Raw genomic sequence first — 24,093 nt, 5'->3', positions numbered from 1 at the left:
GTACTGCACCTGCCGCGCGACACGCTCCGACTCATAGGATGTGAAACACAGCTGTTTCTTTTTCGCATATCGCACCTTTCGGGGCAGGCTCTCCACTAATGGCTTCCACATACGGCACTTCTCTCTTGACATACCACGCCTGCCATGAGTGTGTCTTCCGTTCCCGATTTCTCAGTGTGGAGACCCTTTCTCCACACACTGTGCCGGCCCAACGTAGCCAAGACTTTGAAGGTCTTCCTTGGATGCCTAAGGTCACTGTGATAAGATAGGGACCACAGTGAAGTCAAATTGTAAGGGCTCAGCAACAGATAGTCTATACATTTCCTTTTAGGATGGTGTGCACAAACCACCCTTTACGAATGCTTCCCCAAGCTTATTCACGCCATGCACTTGAGGCCTGCTTAGCATAAAACAATCTTTTGCGCCTCCACGCGATGCCTTCAGCAGCTGCAGGTTATTAAAAAATTTTGCAACTGATATCAAATACAGATTTTTCCACTATGGCTCCCGATTCCCATGATGGAATGGAGTTGTGCCGGAGCTAAAGTTTTCTATAGAGTATAGCAGCAGTGATAACCCAGTGCTTCTAGCATCCGCCTTGTATACGGCAGGTGCGGGGTTCGACCCCCACTTCGCCGAGTACTGAGAAGCGACACAGTGCGTACGGTATTTTTTTCCTGGCCTGCTGTTCGGCTCATTGGCGGTGACAAGCTTGGGAAATTTCTAGGCAAAAAGTACCTTCCATGACAGCTTGTTTTAGCCGTACTTTCATATAGTCTTAAAATCTCCCATGCTCATCAGTTTCCTTCCATTATTCAAAGTTTGTTTTTTATTCCCCTTTTGCGTTCTTCCTGCTAATGCCAGATAGAATAAAAATCTGTGCCCGGCCAAAGAAGGAATATTGGAACTAGATAGTACCCGATTTTGCAATTAATAGCTTCAAATTCAACGCCAGCGAGGGACTAAATAAACAGGCACACTGTTTTTGGTCTGCTATTTTATCATTCCGTGTTCTGTCAGTGACCGTTATTGATTAGAAAACGTATTTGCATCGATGATTTTACATTGGCATCAAATAATATACTGCCATTGTAACGATGTCAACATAAATCATACTTATTTCAGACAAAATAACACTTGCATTGTTTTTAGAAACCAACAGATGGAAACAAATAATATTTCATGAAGACCTAAACAGTCGATCAGACATGCTTGATAACCCCTTACTGACAACATATGTTTTTTGTCACTTAAGCTCATCAAACGCAGAAGGGTTGGCATGCCAGTAATTTTATTTATAGGAGGTATTGCCATGCGCCCATCATCATTATTAAACAAAAAATTGATAGGTAGTGCTAATTGTAATAGAGTATATGCTCCAACGCGATTCGAAACAAAACATATAATTACTTTAAAACATGCATCCCCTAACGTGGGAAATCCTGATTCTGGGCACTCATTTTTACCTAAATTAGAGCGCTCGTGCCTGGCAGATCCGAATTTGTTGTTTTATGCTTCTACAGTTAAACACGTGTGTTTGTGTTGATCTCCTCTGTTCTTGTCCTCTTCCAGTCCCCAACCAAGGCTTATAAGGAATGGATTGACAAGTATGGAGATGTTGTTGGGTATGAAATTTCCTCGCTTTTTTATTATCCTCTTGACTCAGCCGCTTGCCTAATGACAGCACCGTCTAGATGATTTTGTGGAGAAGTCTTTTAGAACGGCATCAAATTGCATACAAGCGAGCTTCGAGTGCCCTTTATCTGTCTCTTCTCGCAGGTACTTCAACGGTTATCGACCAGTGATCCTCGTAGCTGACCTGGACCTACTACGGCAGATCCAGATTAAGGACTTTCAGGATTTCGCCGACAGAGGCGTGAGTTGATCATAAAATGAACCAGCTGGTACCGAGAAATACACACCTGTAGAACTAACTCAACTTGTTACCACCGAGCGGCATTAGTAGGGACGCCATTAAGGGAAGCGAAGGGCATAGGATTTTTTTGTTTGCTTTCAAGGAAGAGGATAAGCTTTATTTCCTTTAACAGGAAGTAATAATATAGCGGGGGATATAGTCCCATTAAGCGGCCATTAGCTCGTTGCGCTTGATGACTTCTAGGGCTCTTGCCACGATCCGGATCTGTGTTTCCGAGTCGAAGCTCAGCAACGCACCCTTACACTAGCCTTCAATCGAGAGCAGCAAATCTGCGGGAGGGGATCCTGAGGACAAGCCCGAGGTATATGTGAGAGAGTGACGTTTTAGCCTTATAGTATACCGCAGGAGGAGTAGACCGCAGGTGGAGTAGACCGCAGGATATATGCGAGCGTATATCGCGGTGTTTGGGAACGAACCGCGGTGCCAGGAAACATGTTCGTTTGTCCACGCAACCTCTTGGAGTTTCGTAAGAAAAATATGTACGGGTGGGTCGGGGGGGGGGGGGGGGGAGATAAGTCTACCTAAACGGTAGTGCATGTTCATGTCATGAAACGAAGCCATACGATCTCTCGCCGTTCGCAGAACGGGTGACGCCACAGTCCGGTCGACGAATCCTCAGGCCTAATTGTGGGTCGCCTCGTTCTCTGTATGGGATGAGTGCGCTGAGGCACAGATATGTTGGATCTGTCGCAGTTGGGGATTGGTAAAATGGAGGAGAGTTGGGGCGACGGGGGAGGCCCGGCCTTTGGCAAACTTATCAATTGATAATTTGGAATCCGTAAAGATGGTCTCAGCAGGAATGAAGGCTATCGCCAAGGCTATGGTCACCTTCTGGGCCTCTTGAGATGATCTGATGTGGATGGGGCAGGCGGCCAACGGCCGTCCACAGTTATTTACTACCGGAAGCGAAAAAGCATCGCGGTCAGAGTTTCTGCTCAGTCGGCATAGACTGCTGTCTGACCTATCGAATCTTTTTGTGCAGGGATGCTTAGTCTGGTCCTAGCAGTGAGGGATATGATACATTGGGTACATTTTTTTAATGAGAGGGGTAACGATGAGGTTGCTGTGGATGCGGGATGAAAGCTGGGCCTTGTCAACGATAATGTCTTCGAAGCCTATTCCTACCTTGTCGAGTATATGATGACCCGTAGGGGTGGGTGAGGTGTTCGTACTGAGAGATGAGCTTCCACGAGGTCTGTTACAGAATTATGGACCCATAACTCCAGGAGTTTATAGGTGGGGGTCCGGTGAGAGAGATGAAGAGCCGCCTTATATCTCGGTCTAATAATGCAGTCAACGCGGGTATACGCTAGGCGACTGATAACAAACGCCTGGACCAAACGTCATACTAAGCCTCCCGTATGCCTCTATGTTTGTAAGCGATGCGCCGAATGAGTCGAATGGTCTGCGAGACAGCAGCGGTGAGTTTAGCTGTAGTGTCGGAGTTTTTCGATCGACCTGGATAAGAGGTCCCAATACCCTAATGGTGGATACTTCAAGTATAGGCTGACCGCTAGCAGTAATTCAAATAGGAGGATGAAAGCCGGGCGGACCTCAGATGAGGAGCAGCTCGGACTTCTGAGGGGAGAATTCAATGCTTTACTCAGCTTGCTGACGTGTGAATTGAATTTGGGCACCGTTGCCTGTGCCCAGAAGGTGATGTAGCCCGTGTATATGGTATGGGATAGCCGGGGGACAACATCTAATTTAGGAGGTAGCGGCAAAAAATGCGGAGGGTAAAGGAGGGGGAGAGACGTTGCAGCGACCGCGCCGGCATGCGCCGGCTTCAAAAAAGTGACGTCAGGGCCCCTCCTAAGTTCTTTCCTTCCTCTATGGAGCCAAAGGCTGCTTCATCTGTACGACCTGAGAGACGTGCGTACATACTCGTAAGTACGGTAGCCAGAATTTAGTATGGAGTGGTTAGTGCGAATAGCTGCGTGGGAGACATTGTCAAAGGTTATGTGAAGCACTAGGATAGCCTTTGTGCTCGGGTAGAGGGGCATAATATCTCTCTCGACAGCTGCAGGGTCACGTCCTGAATACAGATTTGAGCGGAAGCCAATCATAGTGGGAGGTGATTATCTTACACATAATGGTTAAACCGGTTAGAAATGACGTGTTCCATCAGTTTATCTGCATAGGAAGGGATGGAGATGATAATACCTTCGTGTGGGACAGTCGGTAAGGTATCATGGAGAGGGGCAGGGCAAGAAAACAAGGACACACGAACACACTGAAAAACAGGACTAGCACAGACTACCAACTGAATTGGTATTGAAAAACAGGCCGTATTTTATACTCCTAATCATATAACACCAGTAATCGGGAAGCACGAAGCAGAAGCACAATCAGTGCCAGCACGACAGTCATATTATCAACCCGTGAAGTTCTGAGGCAATTAGCAGGCTTATATGCCAAAAGGAAAATAAAAGATCAGACAACCAGCAGTTCTAATTTACCATCATATGAAAAGGGGAGTCTGAACAACATAGCAAAAACTGTATCAAAAGTACTAAACCTAAAAAACAGAACAAAAAAGAACAATAAACAGAAATCAAAAACACGTTAAACGTAGAAAAGCACAAGTTACCACTATAGCAAAAGCAGCGTCAAAATATTAAAACCATAAAAACAAAGGAAAAATGAACAAATGTAAACTTTAGGCAAAACTTGTGATAGCAGCGCAAAGGCAAAGTTAGGGGTAAAAGCAGTTTAAAAGCACCACAAAAAAACCGTAGGCATAGCCCAGCTTTAAAATAAAAACTAATCATTCAATTGAACCATCCAAAGAGGCCATTTTTGTCTGCGACAAGCGAATTGACGGAGTGCTCACGCACCAGTGTTTTTTTTTTAGCACTTTTGAATCGCCTTTTGCTCCGATGTTCTGACTGCTTTTGCTATGATTGTAACTCAGAACTGCTGCCTGACTAATATTTAATTTCCGCTTTTGCATATAAGCCTGTTGCCTCTGAGTTGATAAGATGACTGGCATGCTAGCAATGATTGTGCTTCTGCTTCGTGTTTCCCGATTACTGGTCTTGTGTGATTAGGAGTATAAAATACGGCCTGTTTGTCAATAAAAATTCAGTTGATAGTCTTAGCTAGTCTTGTTTTTCGGTATGTGCGTGTGTCCTTGTTTTCTTGCGCTGGTCCTCTCAATGAGAGAGATAGGATGGAGGTGCTCGAGACCTAGTCGTTTTCCGGGCTTCCGTATGAAATTTACCCATGCATATTTCCATGCTGGGAGATTTCAACCTCTGTCCAGCAATCATTCTTAAAGGAGGGGAGGGCCTCAGTGAATGGGTGATGCAAATTACGGAGAGTTTTGTTGGAAATGCGTTCCGATTCTGGGCAGAGTTAGGGTGGAGTTGAGTTAGAGTGAATCTTAGCTAAGCCTTAACAATCTCCTCATCGATGGCGGGGTTGGCATTGCCCGTATAGTGGAGGAGAGGGTTGGGGGAGTGGCACTGAGATACAAGACACGAAGTTCATCGAGGAGGTCTTGGTCGGATCCGGAGTGTTTATGAACTTTGCGGGAAATGCTGTCCTGTTGTGATGTTTTGCAACCGTTCGGAACTAAAAGGTAGCGGAGAAGTTGTCAGGTGCGAGTTAGCACGAGTTAGCCACGCATATGTTGTAAACTTCGCCCCATTGTTGGGTAGACAAGGCAAGAATGTGAGCCTCGATCTACACATCTATATAAGCTATTCGACGTCAAAGCGTTGTATTCTAGCGTTGCGTGTTCAAGCGGTTTTGCATGCTTTCGCAGGCCTCCCATTGACGGAGCAGATTCTTGGTCCGCGTTAGAGTCGTGAACTACGCACAGAGGACATATCGAGAGGTTTGAAGACGGGCAAACGCCCTCTCGGTGTCCGGTTTTGCGATAGTTAAGGCAAGCTTCATCCTTGTTCTTGAAGATATAGCGGCGCACACAACTGCCGGCGTAGGACACTTGGCGGGGGGCCTTGGTCGCTGCGAAAGTGAAAACGACTCACTTGCCACATAGCGCTAAACACTTTCCACATAGCGCCAAACACAAACGGACACAGCGAGACGACAGGTACTAACTTAAAACTTATGCTGCGTCCGTGTCTGTTTAGCGCTATGTGGAAAGTGAACTGTCACCAACTCGACTGATCGTCCATTCTGAAAACAATGACTCGGGTACAACCTGAATGGGGGGCATAGAGAATGTGGTGTTCTGGATTCTGATGTATGAAGTCCTCCATACTTTTCTCCTGGTTCACATCCACGTATTGCTTGTGAACGATACCTCGTGTGTATTCATCTTTTGGGATCAAATTTGGGGCAACTGGGTAGCTTGGGGGACCCAGAGTGATTGCCTGGATCTTTCATATGGGATGGCATGGTCTCGGTTCAAGATTAGGAAGGTAAGAGTATTGTGAACCAAGTTCACCCGAAGGGGTTGCCTTCGGTCCTGAAGTTCAAACCGAGGCTTGCGATGATGGCTCTGCGAAAAGGATGCTCGCCCCAAGTATGTAGATTGATGACTTTGAAGTCTTCAAGAGGGATTCGCGGCAGCGGCGGAGTGCGGAGAGACAGCTTGCGTAAAGTGAAGGGAGACAAATGCTGAGATCCCCTATGCTCTACGAACGAGTAACGCGACTCTACAAACGGCGGTACGGGTCGGCGTTTTGAAGACAATGAAGAGGCGGAGCCGCATTCGTAGCTGTGGGCTACGTAGGTCCAGTCCTTGGGTACATACCCTGCGGGCGGTAGATCTTCCCTTTCCACGGTGACGATGTCCATGCTAGGCAAAGCAATGGGTTCAACGGCGAAGAGAAGCCTGTTTGCAATGACGATATGCTTAACGAGGCTGGCGCCGGACTTGGCGGAATAAAGTGCACATGCAGATCACAAAAACAGAGTGCCAGTCCTGAAATTGGACTGAGCAGGTGCTAGACCCCTTCATGAACAGCGGACGATACAGTACAATACTATCAAAACAAAACCTTGCCTGAGCTCATACACACTTGCGTCTGCGCACCAGCCCACCTTTTGACCAAATTTTCAATTTATTCTGCAACTGACTCTGTACCCGGGTTCGAACCCGACCGCCGGCGGCTCTTTAGATGGAGGCGAAATGGAGAGGCGTCCGTGTTCTGTGCGATGTCAGTGCACGATAAAGATTCCCAGGTGGTTGAAATTATTCAGGAGTGCAAACTGCTGGGCTAGTTGGTTCATACTGCATAGAAAGGGAACCAGCGAATGCAGACGCAAGACAAGTGCAAAGAAGGTCACACACCAGCCTTGTGGTGTGCCGTCTTAGTTTTTAGTTCTTGTATTGCGTCTGTATTCGCTGGTCCCCTTTCTATGCAGTCAAAATTATTCTGAAGACTTCCACTGCGGCTCCTCTTTCTGCTTTCACTCTCTTCCTCCCTTTCCTTAAGGCGCGGTCAGGTAACGAAGAGGCGTCCGTGTGCTGTGCGATGTCAGCGCACGTTAAAGATCCCCAGGTGGTCGAAATTATTCCGCAGCCCTCCACTACGGCTCCTCTTTCTCTCTTTCCACTTTCACTCCCACCTCCCTTCCTTCCCTTACGGCGCGGTTGCGGTGTCCACAGAAAACAAGTGAGACAGTTACCGCGCCTTTCCCTTCCTATAAATAAATCTACAAAAAAGTGTGACACATACTGGGCCTTTCCTTTACTGTAAACCAATTTTAATTTAAATGCTATCTCTTCTCCCTAGCTATGTTTTGGTTGTCCAAAAGGAAAAAAGAATTTATGTGTATAGGGCATACATGTTCACCTGAAGGCACTGGCGCGGTCTTCAGGTACCGCGCACCGCTTCAGTACAGGAAGCCTGTACAGGCATTGCTAAGCCTATTATATATAGGGTCAAACCATATTGGGCGGGATAGTTGGTCAAATATCTTCTAAAAAAACAGCGCAAAACAAGTGTGTTTATATGTGTATCCGCTGTTTCTTCAGAGGGAGTTACATATAGAACTGCCGCATTTCACTGCGCAACATTAAAAAATAGCAGCGATTTTAATGCTAGGGATCAGTAGTATAGGCTTCCAAATGGGCGGTCGCTCATTTCAGGCATGATGGGAATGCCACGTTTTAACACGGAGTCAAGGTATAAAGTAACAAGAAGTGCGAGCGCATAGAGTCGGTATAGTTTAGAAAGTCCCGCGGCTCGTAACAAGAGCTATAGCTGCCTCTCGAGATGCATCATAAAAGCAACACAAAAAATGTACCGAGTGCCTCAACAGTGACATTCCGGTCTGTGGAACAGGTGAGGAGGTGCCTACCGTTTACATGCTACGATTATCGTGAAAATGAAAATGCAAATAGGGAGTAGGGTAAAATCGCAGTGCCTATTAATCCTTCCAATAAAACAAAAAGAAGCAAGAAAAAATGAAGTAGCAAAGTAGGTCTACTGCCAAACCGTGTTTTTCCGGCTACTCCATATTACCTGAGTATTGCGTGCAATCTTTTACTTTTTTGCTTTTTTGCGCAACTATAACTGCTCTTTATTTCTATAGCTGCTGTTTCAGGCAAAACGCCCATCTAGCCCTCACAACAAGGGCCTCCTTCAACTGACCACCACCCGCTGGAAGGAAGTGCGCAGCATCCTCACGCCTTCGTTTACCACGAACAAGCTTAGAGTTGTAGGTATTATTTCCGTCGGTGTCACTACTATTTTACACCAACCTCTCCCTATGTTCAAATTGTTCTTTGGTAAGTATACCTTTTCCCCTTTTTGCCATGTTGCAACAAAGATACCGCAGTATAACTTTTCACTTTCATCAGCGCACAAACTATAAGGACACGCTTCCCAGAGACACTTGCTTCCTTGAACGGTGTTTCATTTATAAACGAACTGGGCCGTACCGCTTTACTTTTGATATACTCACTCATTTTCTCACCCATTTTAAATGATATTACCCAGCTGCAGCGGTGCAATAGTTAGTGCGATCTACTGCTGTGTTCAATGATGCGGGATCCAATCCCTTCTGCGGCGGCCGCATTTCGATAGAAGCGAAAAGGAAGGCACCCGTGTGCTGTGATTGAAGACATTAGCGAGCCCCAATTGATTGAAAATTCCGGAGCCCTCCCCTATGATGTCTCTCATAGCTTGAGTCGCTTTGTAACGTTGAACTCCATAACCAATTTATTCCTACAGAGCACATGTGTAAATAGTGAGAAAGTCCTCGCTACTGCGCAATATAACTGACGTGCCATTTCGGAAATATTCAGCGCATGCGGGCGAGGACAAAGACAAGTGGAGACACGAGCGCTGTCTCGCACCTATCCCTTACTATGCGGAAAAGCACATATATAAATATAGAGGATCGACGCATCTGTGTGCACTGGTCGTTTCCAGAATTAACTGTAACTCCCCCAACCTATAAGTTGTTTTGCACTGATGTTTCTCCGCAATTACTTCCTCATTCAGGCGCGTACTGCGTGTTCCCGCTGAATGTAATCTGTTTTAAGAAAGACGGTTAGTCCTAGCTTTGCGGACCTCACCGAGGGCTATTGAAAGACACGCAACCAGTTTTACAGTATTGTTTCTTTTTCTATCATTTAATATTCACTAGAATTAAATCAGTCAACTTTTGTATCGTAGATTTGGTTTGTGGGGTTTAACGTCTCAAAGCGACTCAGGCTATGAGAGACGCCGTAGTGGAGGGCTCCGGAAATTTCCAACACCTGGGGTCCTTTAACATGCACGGACATCGCACAGCGCACGGGCACCTTGCTTTTCGCCCCCATCGGAAATGGTCGCCGAGGCCGGGATTCAATCCCGCATCCTTGGGAACAGTAGTCGAGCGCCATAACCACTGCACCACCCCGGCGGGGCGTATCGTTTATTTTGAAAGGGGTTTTTTACTGTGTTTTAACAGGGATAATAGCCCTCTCTAAGTTGCAAGGCGAACCACACAGGAACATAGCCAGTCTAGGCCTCCACAAGCGAGCTCGAGCAGCGCAGCAGCACTTCGTCGTTCTTATCCTCGTCTTTGTGATATCTTCGCCTAGTTCATCCTCGTCTTCGTAATATCCTCGCATAGATCACTACAATTTCCCCCGGAGCGAAGAGGAGCTATGCTGGCGACCTATGGTGAGGGCAAGAGGAGCGGATCGTAGTACGTTTTGAAGCGGCTCACGTGCACAGCTTCGCGGCCGCGATGACGCATGTCCGAAGAGGGAGTGAGTGGTTCCACGGTGTAATTCACAGGGGAGGTTTGGCGGACAATGCGGTAGGGGCCGTGGTACTCTGTTCGAAAGCTTGATGACAATCCCGGTGGGATGCCAGGAACCCAGAGCCAAACAAGGGATCCTGCAGGAAAAACGTGTGGCGTCTGATCTTTGTCGTGGCGATGCTTTTGGAGGCCTTGGGATTCCGATGTAAAACTCCGGGCCAACTGGCGACATTCCTCCGCATGTTTGGCAACGTCTGAAACGAGAGTTTTCTCGGAGGAGTCGGGACGATATGGTAAAATAGTGTCCATTGTGGACAACGCCTCACACCCATAAATCAGGAAGAAAGGGCTAAATCCAGTGGTTGACTGCGTGGCGGTATTATATGCGTACGTCACGAAAGGAACAACGGTGTCCCAGTTGGTCTGATCAGCGGCAACGTACATTGTGAACATATCTCCAAGAGTACGATTGAAGCGCTCAGTCAGTCCGTTAGTTTGAGGGTGGTAAGCTGTCGTGGTCCGATGAATGATGCGACATTCGGCCAGTAGAGCATCAACGACGTTGGAAAGGAAGACGTCTCCTCGGTCACTCAGCAGCTCTCGCGGCGCGCCGTGGCGAAGAACAAAATGATGTAGCAAGAACAGGGCAACTTCACGGGCAGTAGTGGCAGCTAAAGCGGCGGTCTCGGCATACCGGGTGAGGTGCTCGATGCCGACGATAATCCACTGGTTCCCAGAGACCGCGCAGGGAAGTGGCCCGTAAAGGTGAACGCCAACGCGATCAAAAGGACGGGCCGGGCATGGAAGGGGTTGTAATGGGCCAGAAGCACGAGGTGTGGATGACTTACGGCGCTGACAGGCGATGCAGGAGCGGACGTAATTGCGAATATAACCGTAAATACCGCGCCAATAGAAGCTTTGAGAAATTCTTTGAAACATCTTGACCGCACCAGGATGGGCACACTGAGGGTCGGCATGGAAAGAGGTGCAAATTTCATGTCGTAAATTGCGGGGAATGACAAGAAGCCACCCGTCGACCATCAGGCATATAACTACGGTGGTATAGAAGGCCGTCTCGTACGGCGAAGTGTGGTGCTTGACGGCGTAAAGTCCGAGAAGGCGCAGCATTGGGAGAAGTGGAGACGATTCGATAAGAGATTCGAGCCACGAGTCTTTTCGCTTCTCTGCAGGCATATCAGCGATGGATAGAGATGAGAGGACGGGACCAGCCGCCTAGGAGCAAGCAGCATCGCTAGATAGCGGAAAACGAGACAGAGCGTCGGCATCCATGTGTTTACGGCCAGAACGTTACATAACTCGAAAGTCAAATTCCTGAAGGTGGAGAGCCCATCGCGCGAGGCGGACAGATGGGTCTTTATGAGAGGACAGCCAACATAACGCGTGGTGATCCGTGACGACGTCAAACTGGCGATCGTACAAGTAGGGCCGGCATTTTGTTAGTGGACACACAATGGCCAAACACTCCTTTTCCGTAACTGAATACTTGCGTTCAGCCATTTTTCCGTTGAGCCAAAACCGCTCCGAGGCCAACGCCACTCACATCAGTATGGACCTCGGTGGATGCTGTGGGGTCGTAGTGGCAAAGGATTGGTGCGGAAGCCAAAAGACGGCGCAATGCGGTGAACGCTTCGTCGCACTCGACCGACCACGCAGTTAAGCCACTGCTTCCCCCGACTAGCTTCGTAATGGGTGCAATTATAGAAGCGAAATTCCGCACGAAGCGCCGAAAATAGGAGCATAGACCTATGAAGCTTTGAAGTTGCTTGAGCGAGACCGGCTTAGGAAACTCCGCCACTGCACGCAGCTTGGCCGGATCATGGCGAACACTTTCCTTAGGGACGATATGCCCTAAAATGGTCAACTCCCGGGCACCGAAGTGACACTTCGAGATTCAGTTGTAGGCCGGCGTCAGTAAGACAAACCAAAACTTGCCGCAAGCGCTCTAGGTGCGTGGCAAAGTCGGTGGAGAAGACAACAATGTCGTCCAGGTAGCAGAGGCAGATGTGCCACTTGAACTTCCGCAACATGTTATCCATAATCCTCTCGACTGTGGCAGGCGCGTTGCACAAACCGAAGGGTATTACATTCAATTCATAGAGGCCATCCGGGGTCACAAATGTGGTCTTCTCTCTATCACAGGCGGCCATTGGTACTTGCCAGTAACCGGAACTTAATTCAAGAGACGAAAAGTACTCGGCACCTTGGAGGCAAACAAGAGCGTCGTCTATAGGCGGAAGGGGGTAATTGTCCTTGTGGGTAATTTTGTTCAGGCGCCGGTAATCGACGCAAAAGCGAATTGATTCATCTTTCTTCTTTACTAGCACCGCTGGTGAAGACCAGGGGCTTTGAGACGGGAAGATTCCACCACGTTGTAGCATGTCCTCAACTTTCTCACTGATGGCACGACGCTCTGTAGCTAACACACGATAGGGTCGCTGTCGAAAAGGCGAGTTAGAGCCGGTCTGAATGTGATGCGCGACTGCGGAAGTGCGGTCGAGAGGTGTGTGGGCGGCGTCAAAAGCGGAGCGAAACGTCTGTAAAAGAGCCACAAGCTAGCTGCGTGCGGTATATGGAAGGAAGAGCGTCATCTATGGCGCTTCGGAAGAAGTCGTCTGGCAACAGATCAGACGTCAGGTCGGACTTCAGGGCATCGATGTAGTTACTACGGTAGATCACGGAGGCGTCCAGGTCGGATAGAAGGTGGGCTGGTTGAAAAGAACCGGGAGATTCACAACGTAGAAGAGTAAGCGGGCGCAAAGACGGATTGTAGATTAGTAGTTGGGTGAAGCCACCGTGAACATGGAGAACAGCAGACGGCAGCGGCAGGTGCTGGCGGTGGATGAACAATGCAGACGGCGTAAATAAAACATTAACAGCTGACACGGCAGGACACGAAAGAGGTACGAGGGCGCAAGCCTCTGGTGCCACGTCGACGTCTTCAGCGGTGGTGAGCGTTTGAGGACACACTGAACGGTTATCGTCGGGCAGTGCGGCGCAGAGTGCAGAAAATTACACTTCAGCTCGGGCGCAATCGATCACGGCGTTATTTTTGGACAAGCAACCCCATCCGTGAATCACGTTGTGGGAACAAGAAGACAAAACTATGAACTCGACACTGTACAAAACACCTTCAATGACGACACGCGCTGTACATGTTGCTGAAAGTGCAATCCTCTCTTCACTAGACTAGCAGGGCGGAGCGACAAACCGTGAAATGACGTCGCAACTTTTCGTAATCATCGGCAAAGTCGCTCATGAATCACTGACACTGCAGCACCCGTATCGGCCAGCGCATCTGCGGACAGACCATCGACAGAGATCACTATAACGTTCGTGGGCAAAATATGAGGCCTTGAACTTTTCACAGAGCACGCAGTTCTTGCCACAGGAACCGCGGAGCTCAGTTTCCCTCGTCAGCAGGCGGGTCTCCGGCGCATTGGTGCCAGTGGCCGGCGACGCGGAGGAGAACGATGGGTTGTATACGAACGCTGTTCTGTGGCGTACGCAGGCGGAGAGTGGGCAGAACGAAGCAGCGGTGGGGTACTCGATCAAAAGACGCAGGCTTGGGAGGCGCGGCCATGCGACGACGACATCGACGGACCACAGGTCCAGCGAAACCACAGTAGTAGAAAATTGGTCGATTGTCCGAAGTACGCCAAGGGTTGTAATAGTGCGGAGTGGGAGGATGAAGCCGAGCCATTTGAGGAAGCGGTGCAGGGCGTAGGACAGGCTGTACGGGCGGTGAGGGCTCAGGCGGTGGCCGCGCAGCCACAGCCGCGTAGGTCAAAGGGGCTGGAACAGCAGGTTGACTATAGTTGACTCGAGCTCCGACGTATGTCAAAGGAGCAACAGAAGGAGCTTCAGGAAGCGTGGGGAGTGCTTTCGCAGCTTGTTCGTGGATGACTTGCTGAAACTTTGGCACTGAAGGAGAGGGAGCGTCAGGACGTTGGCGAACAAGGGATAATTGACGGGCAACTTCTCGAACGAACTGCTTTATTTGTGGCAGCAAGGACGACTGGTCTGCGTCAGGTGTTAAAGCTGCAAGTGGCACCGGGTGTGAGAGCGAAGAACGAGTGATACTACGGCGCTTGCGTAATTCGTCAAAATTGTGGCATGCGTTGCTAACGTCGACGACGGTGGCTGGATTTCTAGCCAGAAGCATCTGGAACGCGTCATCGTCAATTCCTTGCATAATGTGATCACTCTTGGTGCTCAATGACATTGAATCGTCCACGCGCTTGCACAAATCTACGACATATTCAATATAGCTGGTAAAATTCTCGCCAGGACGTTGTGCACGGCCGCGCAGGTGTTGCTCAGCGCGCAGCTTGCCCACTGGAGACCGGCCGAAGATATCAGCAAAGAAAGTAGACCACGATGTGATATCGGCCTCGTGGTTGCGGAATCATAGGTTTGCAACGTCTGTTAGGTAGAATATTACGTAATTGAATTTTTGGTTATCATCCCAGTTGTTGTGAATACTGACCCGCTCATATGAGGCCAGCCAGTCTTCCACGTCATGGTCGCCGCTTCCGCTGAAGATTAGAGGATCACGCTGGCGCAAAGCTCCAGCGCAGAACACGGGGGTGAAGAGCCGGTTGGACTAGGGGTGGTAGCGTCGGCCATTGCTGGTGTCGGTAGTGTGCGGCTGCGGAGCTCCAGGGCGGCAGAAAATCCTCACCTCCAACAAGTGAAAGGGAGTTTTTACTGTGTTTTAACAGGGATAATAGCCCTCGCTAAGTTGCACCGCGAACTACACAAGAACACAGCCAGTCTAGGCCTCCACAAGCGAGCTCGAGCAGCGCAGCGACACTTCGTCGTTCTTATCCTCGTCTTCGTGATATATTCGCCTAGTTCATCCTCGTCTTCGAAATATTCTCGCATAGTTCACTACAATTTCAACAATACTGTCATTGTACTTGAGTTGAAGATCGCCTTCGAAAACAACCTTAAACAATAACTCGCGCAAATATACTGCTTCTACGTGAGAGTGGTTCTACTAAAGTGTCCCGAGAAATCTCAAAGAACAGTGCCATTTATCTAGCGAGCTGTCCCCGATGACGCTTTTCGGCGCACTGTGTGCTAGATGCAAATTCAGCATCCAGCAACTAGGGGTCAAATAAGCATACTTAAAATTCGGTGCACGAAAAATGTTTCACAAATATCAGAGTGACTCCTAGCAAATCTCGTTTTGTTTCACTGGACTTTATATAAAAAGCAAGGTAATATTTAGCTTGTGCACCTGATATATGAGAAACTCCCTTGGGACTATTAACAACGCCACAATCTGGATTGCAGTTTTTCTTAAAGGCTGGACGAGTTTATATATTCCACCCGCAATTATAAGCAAATGCTCTTTAACTAGCAGACGCACTTCGCCGCACCAAACTCGAACGTTTCAACTTAGAATACCAAAACGTGCTTCCTAATCGGGCACAGAAAGATCGCGAAGTGAGTCCAACTACTTTGTAAATAGCCGCCATTGTATTCATCACGTGACACCATAGCTGTCAACCAAAACGCTTAGTGAGCGCAGTGCACGTTTAACACGACACATCGCAGTTTACCACCCTAAAAGCTTATCTCAACACGCATTACCACCGCTCCCGAACTCACTCAGTACAAGCAAGCCGTCGTGTGCTTCAAGGCTCCCTCCCACAATTTCGTAAAATGTCATCAGGGCTCGGTGTTTGCTTTAAATGTGCGTAGAGGACCATTCAAGGCACCCATCAAAATGCTAACTCCCGCAGGGCGTAGAGAACCATTATTCCACCCTTTCAAGGCCCTGTGGTCTTTAAAGGAGCCGCGAATGTTCTACTCTGCAGCTAAAAACCATACCAGGAAGCCTGCAGCCCTTCGACGATGACTGCTGGATCTTTCTGTCCAAATACATATATCCATGTAGATGGTAGAATTCTAGCATATTCTAGACGGCATTACCACTCGGAGGAGCAACCTTTGTTTTTTTTTTTCGCTTCGTTTACAGTAGCACGAAATATATTACAAAACATAATACAGAAGGATGTCCCAAATTCAAGTACGGTCGACGGGACACCCTTAAGAAACTATTCAAAACAAATATACAGGGAATAGTTGCAAAAACTGTACAGCATTTAATATCAATGGGTTGTGGGGAAACAAACATGTAAAATGTAACAATCACTTTTATTCGAATGAAGACGATACCAGAACAACCGGACACAAAAACCACAAGAATAAATTATAAAACCAAATATAAAATAACACAGGAACAATGTACCTTAAAAAATATCTTTAGGGTGGTAATAAAAACAGAGAAGAGCGGATGTGAAGGCATAAACATTTATGATTGTTTAGTAGTAATTGCTAACGAATTCCAAAGAGCGGTACTGCAGAATCGAGCTCTGCGTTTTTCGTAATTAGTGTTTGGTTTAGGGAGTAAAAAGTGATTGCTCTTGGCGAAACATGTGTCGCTGCGATGCCGTGTTTGGTCATTAGTGATTAGTGAAAATGAAAGTAACTTCTTAACAGATATATTGAATTAGAGTGCATAAACTATAGTCGATTATATGGGCACAGAATTAATACTGGGGGACAGGAGCAGAAGAAAGGCATTTTCAGTGCGGTGACTGTAAGTAAAAATGCGTGTAGCTTGATTTCGGATAATTTGAAGGGACGAAAAATGCGAACGGTACGTGTATCCCCATAAGGAGATGCAATACTGAATGTGGGTGTGGATGAACGAGTAATAAACAGAAATAAGTTTTGGAATATAAAAATACGAGTGAACTTTAATTGGTAATCTATTGCCATAATCCAGTTTGCGCGAAATTTACGTGACCTCATCCGAAATTTAAGATGCTTACCAAGTTTGACACCTAGACATGACACATGGTCAGAAGCAATGATTGAGTTTGAGCCCGCGCTAACAGACAGGGTTTGGCAAATAATTTTATATGGGGAGCTGAGAACTATAAAACTAGATTTGCAAGCAATAAAAGACAGCAAATTATTCCGGAATCAGTTCAAGCCATTCTCTGCATCAGCATTCAATTTTACTATCAATTTGTTTATATGTGAACTCAGTTAGGATGGTCGTGTCGTCTGCATAAAGGAAACAATTGGAATTATGGAGGCACATAGGGAGGTCATATATATATAGTAAAAACAAAGAGAGGACTAAGAAGTGAACCTTGCGGAACTCCGATGTTTGTAATCAGGAATTGTGAATATGTTCCTGATAAGAATACAGCTTATTTTCTATCGAATAAAAAGTTTTTGATTTGTTACAGGTCCAGATATTGCGATGTCGTCAAGATTATTGAATAAAATAGCATAGTTGAGAAAATCAAATCCTTTGAAGAGGTCGGTGATTAATGCACCGGCAACGCTACCCTCGTCAATAAAAGATTTAATTGAATCAGTGAGAGCAATTACAGTTAGCTTAGTCGATAATTCGTTTCTAAAGATCTACTGACTAAATATATTTTTCTAAAGCTAGACTGGTTAGATGCGAGAATGTAAATTTTGGAGAATAGCTTTTTACTGCAAAAAAATTGCTTTTTCGGCAATTTTGCTGAAGATGACAAAATAGCAGTGGGGAGGTAATTAAAAATGTTACCCTTATCTCCCCATTTCAATATCGTAACGAGTTAGCCTTCTTCAACGCCGCAGGAAAAATGTCTGTTCTGAACAACAGGTTAACAATGTGAACAACGACATCGGCAATAAGATGGGCAATCAACTTCATGTGAGACGATTGCATATTATCGAGACCTGTACTGGAGTCATTATACAGATACTAGATGCTATAAAGCGTAAGGAATGCAATGTTGGAAGCAGTTTTTAAATTGAGCTAATAATAGAGATTTAGCAGCCAACTGAACTTTGCATGGCAACTGTGAAAGGATTTCAAGATAAGATATAAAAGTTTTACAAATGAAAATAAAAAATGTGCTTGCAACATTGCATTCCTTAGCAACGACATCGGCAATAAGATGGGCAATCAACTTTATGTGAGACGATTGCATATTATCGAGACCTGTACTGGAGTCATTTAGATTGTATATTATTTTGCAGGTCTATTCAGGAGAAACAGGAAAAAATAAAAATACTATATGGGGAGATCGTCGTAACGTTTGGCTAGTGGAGATATTGGGATTACTTGAAGGTAAATCAAATAAACCACTAAATGCGTCAGCAATGTGTGCCGAATTGCTGTATGTTTTCGTGCCTAAAATAATTGTAGAACATGTAGCTTTTGAACTGCGTCGTGTAAAGAATGCAATAATAATTTTTCGTTTCTTATAAACGTTATTTCCAGCATTTGTGACGTTATTTCTTACTGCTTGGAGAAATTTCAGAACTTTACCCGATTTGCTTTATAGGACACTACTTAAAGTCTTTTTCGTTGGTTGTCCCCAATTCCCCATCACCTTCCGCTTCAAGATGTCTCCAGGCATCATCTCAGAGGTAGAGAAGCTTGTTTCCAAGATTGACCAGAAGGCGGAGACAGGCGAGGAGTTCGAAGCCGGCGAGATGTATGCAGCAATGGCCCTAGACGTGATCTGCAAGAGTGCCATGGGCATCAACTACAACCTGCAAGATCACCCCCGACACCGCTTCCTGGTCTGCTGTAGACTGCTGTTCGGATGCGCCTTCTCCTTCATCGCCGTGTTGCTCAGTACGTATAGCGGACCAATAGTGCTGTCATCCACGTTCAATTCGTTTTAAAGTAGAACGAAACATTTTTAAAGTCTGCCTAGTTTACCCTGTGGCTCCACTGGCCAGTAAATAGTTCATTTCGGTTTCTTAGAGCAGGCTTAGTATGAACAGGAGATTTTTCAATGTAGAAATTTCCCGTCCATAAAGAAACTTCTTTCTATGGTGGCGGCCGTCCGATAACCCGTGGTTGGTGTGTTTCAACATATTTTGGTAAGCCTTTTGGCGTTGATTGCTCACTGTATCCTTAGATCAACATGGTTATCGACGTGCACGTAATGGCAAATGTTAAAACAAGGCCTAATTTTAAACAAGCACTGATTAAATATCCGGTTACCATTTGAACCCTGAAACAAGATTTGCAGCTGCTTCAAATTTCCTGCATGAAATTTCCTAGCAGGCTAAAAAGCATTTCCAATGACATTGAAGAAGTGTTCGGCATTAACAAACACAAATGTTCGCCGCCTACAGCCGCGTTCCCGGGATCAGCAGCCTTGCTGCAGTTCATCAACTTTCGCCTGCTACGCTGGCAGAACGACGGCGTCCATCCATTCGCCGAAGTGCAAGAGAAGTGCAAGCATATTGTGGAGCAGAGGCAGCTCGACAAGACTGTAAGTGACTGGCTGTTCCTGATACTTTACACTTTATTAGTTTGCATCCAGTGCCTATATATGCTTCCATGCTGCCGGCTTATAGACCAACACCGTGTTTACAAACAAAGGGGGCGCTCGCGGCACCGCAGCCCACTGGGGGTGAAAAATATGGTCAGCGTCTGTAGGAATACATGGAATCTAAATATTCCAAAGCAGTTTTCTCATTTTACGGGGCACCTGTGATGTCGTTATTCGGTACAAAGCAGCTTTGAACATCCTAGAACAGATCGTCAAAATATGAAATCTCATTACCGAGGCGAAGTATTTTTTTAAAATACCGCGATACGTATGGGGGTGCGAGTTGTGAGGGCGACCAGTAGAAATATATGTAAACACAACTTACCGGTACATTTTTCTCATTTCGCAGAGCATCAGAAGTGGTGGCCGGTCGATAAACGGTGACCAGCGCTTTGAAGAATTCTGTGATAAAGTATGGTGCATCATTACGAAGGCAGTCTACTTTTAAAACTCCCCGAATAACCTGTGTTATGAATCCAGACACCGCCAAAAGGCAAGCTGGGTGTAGCGAATCGGTCAGCTTTGCTTACAGTCTGATATGCTGCCGCATGAGGTAAATAAGCTTGATAATAATGTCGCTCCAGGCATACGTCCTAGACGAAATTGCATTTAAAAAGCAGTTGCCAAAAACCATACGACAATATGAACCCAACGCGATTCCCGCATTGCAGCAGACGACAGCGTAGCTGGCGATAACCACCGCGGCCGCCTCCAGCTCCGGAGCGTCTGCTAGCGACAGCGGGTGGTGCGTGGTCGTCTGCAATTGTGCGCGGTCAGTTTATCGTGCTGTAAGCGGTCCCGCAAGTCGTCAGACTTGCATTACTTGCAAGAGAATGTAGTGTGTCATGCAACATGACGTCGGGGTGTCGTACAAGACGTTCACCAAAAAATGAGAAGGATTCAACGCTGCTGAACCGAGCAAAATGTTGCGGTAGGTTGTGTTTACATGTATTTCTATGGGTCGCCCTCTCAACTCGCACCCCGATACGTTTCGCGGTATTTTAAAAATACTACGCCACGGTAATGAGATTTCACACTTCCACGATCTATTCCAGGGCGTTTATGGTTGCTCTGCACCGAATAACGACATCACAGATGACCTGTGAAATAAGAAAACTGCTTTGGAATATTTCGCTTCCATGTATTCATATGGACGCTAAGCCTATTTTTCACCCCCAGTCGCACCACACTGGCGCTAGAAGCGCCACCGCATCGTGCTTACGTCACAGATCGATGTTGGTCTATATCCAGTCTACCAACGTCAAACCGTCTGCAGTGGCTACTCTGAGCAAACTTCCTAAAACATAATGTACAACAGACAGCTTGCAGCATAAAAATTAAAGACCTTAATTTCAAGTTTAAAACCCTGACTAAAACCCTTATTTGCGAAGAACATCTCTCATAATGCGAATTCTCCTCCTAGGCACACGTCTTTTGTTTTTAGCATTTTCGTCTACTGTTGCTGTGCCGCAGAATGCCTATAGCCACAGAAAGTATTGTGGCGCTCGGAATTCAATGTAATTTGTTTTACAATACCTACCTCAACAGTTCCGTCAAAAGCCGTTAAGACGAGATTTCCCTGACAAGTCTTGTTGGTAATGCCCGTTGTAGCTGTAGTTTCTTTTTCTTGGCTGGGCTTCCCCTGGCTTGCCTAGTCAGGCTAATATTGCTCAAGCCATAGCAATCCACACCAACAGTAAAACGGAGAGAAAGAAACGAAATAAATAGTACGCATAAAAAATACAGAACTATGGAAGACGAATGTGGAGAAAAATGAGGGATACCGTCGTCAATAGAGAAATTAACGCGGCGCTTTTTGCCGAATGTTTTACTGAAAGGTTGTCCAGTTTCAGCCATTATTTTCTACTTTTTTGTACTCGCCATCTTATGCGTATACGTTTTATTCTGCTGCCACTATTAGTAAGGGCTCGGGAAAACTAAACGTGTGCCTCTATTTTAGGTCATGTTGCTGAAAAGTATATTAAATCCTTTCCGGTATCGGCGCGCTTCATGTCCCGGTAATTAGCGAGGCGGCAGGTTAGATACATTGGAGCGAAGACGTACACTACGTACCCTGCGCTATAGCTTAGCTCACCGCGATACTAGGAAGAGATTTGTTGACGCATACGTTACTCCAGTGCAACGCACCATAAGCACCAGAAGGTCCCCTACGAAAGTTCATCTACTTTAGTATTAGTGCTATTCGCTCATGGGACACCCAGGTCTCGCCATTTTCTGGCACCAAGGTCACCGCGGCAGCGCGATAAAAGGAGTTTAAATCATTTGGTACTTAAAAATTGCCTACCGTTTTATTAGATTATGTGAGTTGGTTGCATTTGAAAGTTAAACCTTGAACCTCTTTCAACCATGCTATGTGACCTATTTTTAAGCCGCTCGACTGCCGTACCGGAGTGCCCTGCTTCGAACCCGACCGTGGGCAGCTTCGTTTCCATGGAGGCGAAACGGAGTAGCATCTATGTGCTGTGCGATGTCAGTGCACGTCAAAGAACACCAGTTGGTTGAAATTTTCAGAGTCCTCCACTACGGCGTCTCTCATAACCAGAGTCGTTTTGGGGCGTTACATCCTACACACCAAACCAAACATAGAGCTCTCGTATGAAAGCTGTCCAACAAATCGCCTACACAGTCAAGAGCATGCCTTAACGCTTTTGAAACAAATACGTCTTTCTATTTCTTTCTAAACTAAAAGCTCCGCCGGAAGGATCTGCTGCAGCTGATGATCGATGCGAAACACGCCAGCGTTGACCTGCGATCGGTGGGGTCCACTCAGCTCACGGCTGCCGAAGACAATGAGTACGAACTGACTGACACAGTCAAAACCGGTAAGATTGTGACAGTAATTTTAAAGGGCATTCGCGGCCTCAGAAGCAATAGGAAATATTTAGCAATAGGAAAGCAATTATAATGAATTCCTTTATGGATGGTAATTGATAAATTTCTTAACGGTATTTGAGCCCTCAGCCTACTATATGAGACAACGAAATCACTCGGTATATGTTATATTATGTATCCGCAATGTGGTGAAACACAGTGCACCTATTTTGTAGGTTCAGTAAAATCATATTATCTAATCATGGAAATATCTTTGTAATGACCGCTTTTTACGTAGTTGGGGTTGTTGAAGTATTTATGCGCATGACGCGTAGTAAAGGCATCGCTTAAGTTTTTATTTGGCATTTCACTATGATCATGTCTTGAAACGTGAGTCCTCAATAGTCACAGAGAAGGTGGAAAAGACAAGAAATGTACAGTTCATCTTTTCGTGTCATTATATTTATTCTGTGTACGCACCTTTCTGCGGTATGATTAAAACAAGACTCCGCACCAACACAAGTAACAAAGGCAGCTAACAACAACTTCACTGAGTGGCAAAATACATTTTACAAATCATCAAAAAACATCACTTCTCTTTTGTTAAGGTCAGTGCAAATGCAAAGTTCGATTTATTAGTCCCATTCGAGAACATTTTCTACGGTTGTTGAGTTGCATTTCATGGCAAATGGATAACTGAGGTCCACGTGTGTGAAACAAAAATACAAAGAGGGAGGCATCATTTAACAACATGGAGGATGATTTCCATTTCTACAGCAAAACTACCGGAATAACTAAACAGATTTCCTATAATAAACTATGACGATTGTCAGTATCTGCCCTAATCCGAGCTTATGTAACAATTGTGCGCCAGCAAACCTGACACAGCACGCCAAAATCCAGGGCGTACGGCGAAAGCTGTATCTCTTTGTCGACCCCCGTTGCCTTCTCTAATGTAGTACCCACATCCGCTGGCACCGAACACTTAATAATACAGTAGAACGTGGAGCTAAGTGGTCTTCAGACATGAGCAAACACGCAGCTACGTCTCCGTGTGTGTGTGTGTGTGTGTGTGTGTGTGTGTGTGTGTGTGTGTGTGTGTGTGTGTGTGTGTGTGTGTGTGTGTGTGTGTGTGTGTGTGTGTGTGTGTGTGTGTGTGTGTGTGTGTGTGTGTGTGTGTGTGTGTGTGTGTGTGTGTGTGTGTGTGTGTGTGTGTGTGTGTGTGTGTGTGTGTGTGTGTGTGTGTGTGTGTGTGTGTGTGTGTGTGTGTGTGTGTGTGTGTGTGTGTGTGTGTGTGTGTGTGTGTGTGTGTGTGTGTGTGTGTGTGTGTGTGTGTGTGTGTGTGTGTGTGTGTGTGTGTGTGTGTGTGTGTGTGTGTGTGTGTGTGTGTGTGTGTGTGTGTGTGTGTGTGTGTGTGTGTGTGTGTGTGTGTGTGTGTGTGTGTGTGTGTGTGTGTGTGTGTGTGTGTGTGTGTGTGTGTGTGTGTGTGTGTGTGTGTGTGTGTGTGTGTGTGTGTGTGTGTGTGTGTGTGTGTGTGTGTGTGTGTGTGTGTGTGTGTGTGTGTGTGTGTGTGTGTGTGTGTGTGTGTGTGTGTGTGTGTGTGTGTGTGTGTGTGTGTGTGTGTGTGTGTGTGTGTGTGTGTGTGTGTGTGTGTGTGTGTGTGTGTGTGTGTGTGTGTGTGTGTGTGTGTGTGTGTGTGTGTGTGTGTGTGTGTGTGTGTGTGTGTGTGTGTGTGTGTGTGTGTGTGTGTGTGTGTGT

General features: G+C 46.5%; 1 protein-coding gene across 3 annotated transcripts in view; it reads left to right on the top strand.

Annotated features, from left to right (window-relative positions):
- Positions 1-24,093, top strand: part of LOC146209723 (cytochrome P450 3A6-like) — a 73,798-nt gene that overhangs the window by 14,487 nt on the left and 35,218 nt on the right. For 2 of the 3 annotated variants that reach the window (XM_084587445.1, XM_084587444.1), the window contains exons 3-8: positions 1,573-1,625; positions 1,780-1,876; positions 8,450-8,575; positions 18,560-18,794; positions 19,304-19,443; positions 22,214-22,346. In XM_084587445.1, coding sequence (XP_084443571.1) covers positions 1,573-1,625; positions 1,780-1,876; positions 8,450-8,575; positions 18,560-18,794; positions 19,304-19,443; positions 22,214-22,346 — 784 coding nt within the window. The remainder of the gene's footprint in view (positions 1-1,572; positions 1,626-1,779; positions 1,877-8,449; positions 8,576-18,559; positions 18,795-19,303; positions 19,444-22,213; positions 22,347-24,093) is intronic. The other variant, XM_084587446.1, reaches the window with a different exon arrangement.

The sequence above is a fragment of the Amblyomma maculatum genome, chromosome 1, assembly GCF_055883805.1.
Source record: "Amblyomma maculatum isolate TAMU_Amacu chromosome 1, ASM5588380v1, whole genome shotgun sequence".
Taxonomy (NCBI): domain Eukaryota; kingdom Metazoa; phylum Arthropoda; class Arachnida; order Ixodida; family Ixodidae; genus Amblyomma; species Amblyomma maculatum.
Note: the sequence above shows the minus strand (reverse complement) of the source record. Positions and strands in the feature narration are given on the sequence as shown.